General features: G+C 50.8%; 1 protein-coding gene across 1 annotated transcript; it reads right to left on the reverse strand.

Moving 5' to 3' along the window:
- Positions 1-3,088: 3,088 nt before the first annotated feature.
- Positions 3,089-5,854, reverse strand: GPR27 (G protein-coupled receptor 27). The gene has a single exon (XM_046680088.1). It carries the CDS (start codon positions 5,716-5,718, stop codon positions 4,588-4,590), a length of 1,131 nt encoding a protein of 376 aa, XP_046536044.1. The 5' UTR covers positions 5,719-5,854; the 3' UTR covers positions 3,089-4,587.
- Positions 5,855-6,000: the final 146 nt, after the last annotated feature.

Raw genomic sequence — 6,000 nt, forward strand, 5'->3', positions numbered from 1 at the left:
TCTCTTCGTGGGCTGGGTTAGACCCCAAAAATCTTGTTCAAGTTGGAGAAAAAGCATAAGGAAGCCCTTGAACTCAGATCAAATTTGCTTTTAGCTCCGTGTACTCCAGAAGCAGCTAATAAACAGTGCAGAGGATGTTGATATCAGTCTAGAAGATGGGTGGGTGGAGACAGTTTTCCATTACTTCCTTTGCCCCTCACAGAGGGGGTCCTGAAGTTCAGTGGTCTTGGCAGGTCACACAGAGTGACACATCTGCCTGGTGAATGGAGAACAGTATTTGAGGTCCACTAGATTTTATAACCCCAGCCGCCTCAGTGCTCAGACAACTTAAAATGCAGTAAGACAATGAGTCTGCTACTTAGAGGGCCATGGCACTCGGACCTAATGACTGAGTTTGGAGCCTTGAAATTTTGCAGGGCCTGCACGGGACATTCTCTCCCTCTCGGTAGAGGCTAGGCCACCCTTTATGTCTAGGAGTTCACCTCTTATGTCTGATAGCTTAACAGCAGTTGAGTTGGAGAAAGAGGGAGTGAGGACTTTGGACACAAGGAGCAACACACACAAAGGCATGTTGGTGTGACACTGTCTGATATGTTCAGGGCACTGCAAATGACTTGGAGTGGCTGGAGTACAGGTCCTTAGAAGGGAATGGGAGAAGGTGAGACTGGAGAGGAAGCAGGAGCCAAAGGCATGCATGAAGCCCAGGAGTGCAGACTTCATGGAGGTGAATACAATGTACTGTGAGAGCACAGAGGAGGGGCAACTGGACCAAGAAGGGCTTCCAGAAGTCTTGGATCCAGGTCCAGCACAGATCCGATGTTCAACTAGGACCCAGGGCTACAGTTGTACAGGTTAGTTAAGCCCATGCCATCCTATTGCTAAGCATTGTGAAGCTTTCCAGGGAGAGCTTATACAAAGGTAATCAGAGAAGGGAGAGATGGAAATACGATGGGAGGATGAGGCCAGGGTGATGGAGGGGCCAGACCATGAAGGGCCTTCTGTGGCAGGCAAAGAAGCTTGCACTCGATCCAGTGGGCCTTGGAAAGACAGTGAAGGGTAGACCCAATCCCACCAACTCAACGACCCACTTGCAAAACTGAACTCTGGCTCAGCCCTAGGACCCAGGACCCTCTTACCTCTTAGGGGACAGGGTATTTGAGAATGTAAATGGCTGATGGTGAGACCAAAGACTTGGTGGAAATAATTGTCATGTTTTATTTATTTTACTTTTGGTGAGGAAGATTGTCGCTGATATAACATCTGTGCCCATCATCCTCTATTTTGTATGTGGGACACCACCACAGCATGGCTAGATGAGCAGTGTGTATGTCTGCACCAGGATCCACACCTGCGAACCCCGGGCCGCCAAAGCAGAGCACGTGAACTTAACCACCACGCCACGGGGCCGGCTCCTGTGTTTTATTTATTTTACAAAGATGAAGGAAGGAAAAGAAGAAAGGAAAGGGAGGGAGGGAGAGAGGGAGGAAGGAAAGGAAGAAAAGAAAAAAGAAAGGGAAAGAGGAGAAAAGGGAAAGTAGAAACCAATATGGCAAAACTGACAAGATCTGGTGAGGCTGAATGATGGGCAGAGATTATGATGTATCACTATGGTTATTGATGTGCTATATGCTTCCTCACTTTGCTGGAGATGGTTCATTTTTTTAAAGATGAACAGACACTTCACTTGGAAATGTAAATAGATATCGTCTTTCTTCAAAGCTATTTATCAAAAGACCTAAAAATGCTCATTTTTGACCCAATAATTCCATGCTGGGACATGCAGACAAAGATTTATATACAAGAAATCTGTTTTCATTGCTTCAAGGACAGTGACAACTCTCCCCTGGAGGGCAGGGGGAGGTGTGCTAAATTAACTCCCCAAGCAAAGAAAATGAGCTATTTTAAGGGAAGTCTTCCCCAAATACACTGTATATACTGTACCTGTCCTGGTACAACGAGTAGAATATTCTGAAACACAACTAACCTTTTCCTGATGACTTTTTATTAACACAATTAACAATCAAAGTACATGCTAACAGATTCATTGATCCAAAAGGCTGTGGAGGTGTGAGGGGCTTTTTGCCCCTACATGGCTTGTTTCTCCGCCTCTCTTGGTTCTTCCTCCTTTTTCCTTTACAGTCGGCTGTCATTTCTCATTACTGCTCACTTGAACTCTCATTAGAAATCACCCATCAGAATAAAACAAAAACAAACCCAAACCAGACAACCCAGTTTGTACACAAGGTGTGTAAAGTAAACCACATCTGAATGGAGGCCTGGAGGTATGCCTCCAACCGTCTGGGGAACTTGTTCAAAATGCTCTTTCCTCCGTCCCACCTCAGTCCCTCCTAATATGAATCTCTGGACCCTGCAAGCACTTAGTCATTCTTATAAATGTAAACATTTGAGAATCACTGGCTTATGGATTCTCCTATGAAAAAACATCCATGAACTCAAGGCCATATAGAGCCAAAGGGTTGTCTCTGTGCAGTCGAGCTGCTGCCTAAGGCTGGAGTTATTCAGGAGTCGGCCATGATGGCTGGGGTCCTGTGTCAGGCCAGGTGCTAAATAGTCTGAATATCACATGGGCTTAGTGACTTCTATTTTTGAACTTGCATCACTTGGGTGGGTGGGGGATTCGGTGAAGAGAGGTTTACTTCCTGGTCCTCTCTTGTCTTTAGGTTAGCTGAGATTTCTGATGAGGGGCCCTTGGATAATCTCATGACCTGGAGAGAAATAGGGTAATAATTACTCATATTTTCCAAATATGAGACTGTCTGCCCAGACTCATTGACTTCTACAGACAAAATAAAACAATGCAGACCACTTACCAGAGATAAATTAAACTGGCCACATCCTCTTATTATGACTTACCATAATAAGACTGAACTTAGTGGACTGAACATTTAATAGTTTATATTATGCTCAACTAAAATAAGCTTCAATAAATTTACTGCACCCATTTTTAAGTATTATTTTTATCAAAATGATTACTTTGTTCACATTTTTTTGGTATGTTCATAAAAAACAGTTTTAAAGCAGTATACATGTCTACTGCTTTTTCCCTTTAAGGAGAAGATTTGCAGATTTTTATCTTCCATTTTAAGTTAACAAGCCTCTGAATGTCTTAGATATGCTGATGGTCAACCAAACTAAACAGCATGCACCAAAGGCTAATAGAACATGAGTACCACACCTAGATGCGTATTAACTCTAGTCACAGCCTCAAACAACAGCAGCAACAAAAAACCACTCCAGAATGAAAATACTGGTATATTTGTATAATGCAAAGAGAAATACAGATATAAATCCTCAAAACGGAAGGTACATTAATAAAAATGTAGCATTATAAGCAAAAAATATACAGTACTTGCAGAATTTAGTTGTTCAATTTAAGGTTACGCGTCTAACAAAGATTATTCGAAATTATAGTTCTCATTATTAATTTTTAATAACCGTCAGTAGAACAGCACAGCTTAACCTAGCAAACATTTTAAGGAAATGCTTTATCTCCTAGAAGTAGAGTATCATTATATTCCATTCATTTATACCATGAACAAGAGAAGAACAATTTTCAAAGTGGAAATCAGTTTCATAAAACAGAATAAAACCGGGCTCCTCAAAAAGCACAAGCTGCTTCCATAAAATTATTTTAATTTTTATTGGCAAAAAATACCTAAAGTTTTGATTTAGCACTCTGCTTCTCGGAACCCTCCCTGTCCAGGAACCACAATCAGCACTTACAAAAACATGCAATACCGTACTTTCTCCACACCGTTACGAACCAAAACACTTCACTCTTTTGAAAGTCACAATTTTACAGAAATGTTTCCACGCGAGATTGGTATAATACAGAGAGCAGCTGTCGCTGACGTGTATTTTCTAGCGGTATAAAGTAACGTGGGAAACACATCTTGTTACTCGTTACTGCTTAAGAAACGACTGCCTTGCTTCTCGCTCCCATTTCTGCTCTTCAAATTCGGGATCGACCCTGAACAAAGTTCTCAACACTTTCAAGAACCAGAGCAGCCCAAGTGAGCCCACGGCTGGCAATCCAAAGGGAACTGAAGACAATCTTGCCCCCAGTCCCCTGCTTCCAACAGAAGACCCTCAAGAAATCGAACTTGTGAAGTCCCCTAGGTTCCTCTCCTTCACTGCACAATGTAATGCCACTTGAGGTTGTCAAAAATAGCTTCTGTAGAAAACTGGCCATGGTCTTTAGGAAACGTTGCATGAAGAAAATTAGTTTAGCCTTTATTTAAAAAAAAAAAGAAAGAAAGAAAAGAAAAGAAAAAAGAAGAACACACGGAGTAAAAGACGTCAGTACCAGTACAAAGACGCCAGGGCCTATTGTCAGGATGAAAATACATTCAGGAGACCAATGCGGGGAGGAGGGGTGGGGCTGGAACACGGAAACCCACCCCTTCCCGCAAAAAAGGAGTCTGTACCATCCAAGGGTTTATCCTTTTGGAGAGTCATTTTGAAGGCAGCTTAAAAAATTAAAAAGGGGGCAGAAGGGGAGAAACGACGTCACCGTCCAAGCCAATGGGAAAGGCCGGGTTGGGGCGCACATGGTGGGAGAGCCCTTCATAGCCCGATGCCTTTCAAGTCGCAGGGGAGGGGGGCCTGGCTGGTCTGGGGGCTCTGGCAGCAGGGGAACTGGGCCCGGAAGGAGTCCCTCAGCTCCCTGTTGAAGAGGAAGCACACGACAGGGTTGATGCCGGCCTGCGCGAAGGTCAGCCACACGGAGGCCGTCAGGTAGGCCTGGGGGACCGCGCCGGGCCGCACCAGGACCCGCAGGTAACTGGCCACGACGTAGGGCCCCCAGAGCAGCAGGAAGAGCAGCGTGACGGCATAGAACATCTTGCACAGCCTCTTCTCCGTCTTGAACTCCTCGAGCACGAGGAGGCGGCGCGCGCCGCGGCCGGGCCCCGCCGGCCGGATGCCCACGAGCGCGGGCGGCGTGGGCCCGCGGCCGAAGCCCGCCGTCCAGTTGGCGGCCGCCTGGCCGGTGGCGCCGGGGCCGTGGAAGGTCCAGTCGTGGCTGACGGCGGGCACGAGGCGCGCGGGCCGCATCTTGCGGCGGTCGTGGATGAAGAAGAGCAGGCGGAGGTAGACGAGGTGCGTGGCGCCCACCACCACGGCCAGCAGCAGCAGGAAGCCCAGCGCCCCCGGGGCGCCGTCGGGCCGCTGCTCCAGGGCGCACGGCGCGTCCTCGTCGTCGCCGCCGCCGCCGCCGTCCAGCACGGGCGGGAAGGCCGCGGCCAGCGCCAGCGCCCAGGCGGCGCACACCAGCATGGCGGCGCACGGCCAGCCGGCCAGGCGCTCGGCGTAGAAGCGGTGGTGCGCGATGGCCAGGTAGCGGGTGACGCCCACGCCGAGCAGCAGGAAGGCGGCGTGGAAGCAGAAGAGCGCGGCCAGGAAGGCGAGCAGCTTGCAGCCGAGCGCGCCCGGCGGCGCCCCCGTGGCGGCCGCCGCGCGCCGCGCCGCCAGCATGACGGCCGGGAGGCAGGCGAGCGCGCGCAGCCCGTCGGCCAGGCACAGGTCGAGCAGCAGGTAGTACGGGGCGCGGTGCAGGCTGCGCTCCCGCACGATGAGCAGCGCGAACAGCACGTTGCCCGCCAGGCTCACGCACAACAGCAGGCTGAGCGTGGCCAGCTTGAGGCCCAGCGCGGCCGCCTCGCCGCCGCCGCCGCCCGGCTCGCTCGCGTTCGCCATCGCGGCCTCCCAGGGCCGTGCGCGCCGCTCCCGGGCCGCTCCCTGCCTCGCCGCTCCGCAAGCCGCCCGGCCGGGTTCCGGCGCCGCGCGGGCCCTGGGCGAGCTCCCGGGCCGCCGGCGCTCAGCCCGCGCCCGGCTGACCCCTCCTCGGCTCCCCGCGCCGCCGCCGCGCCGCCGCCATCTCAGGAATGATGCGCGCAGGAGGCGACGGCCACTCCCTGCGCCGCGGGCGCCGCGGGCTTCACTGCGGACAGGGCCGCGCCGCTGCCCGCAGCCCCCCGC

The sequence above is a fragment of the Equus quagga genome, chromosome 1 (assembly GCF_021613505.1).
Source record: "Equus quagga isolate Etosha38 chromosome 1, UCLA_HA_Equagga_1.0, whole genome shotgun sequence".
NCBI classification, from domain to species: domain Eukaryota; kingdom Metazoa; phylum Chordata; class Mammalia; order Perissodactyla; family Equidae; genus Equus; species Equus quagga.

Coding starts and splice junctions, on each gene's coding strand:
- GPR27 (XM_046680088.1), bottom strand. CDS start 5,718: ATGGCGAACGCGAGCGAGCCGGGCGGCGGCGGCGGCGAGGCGGCCGCG.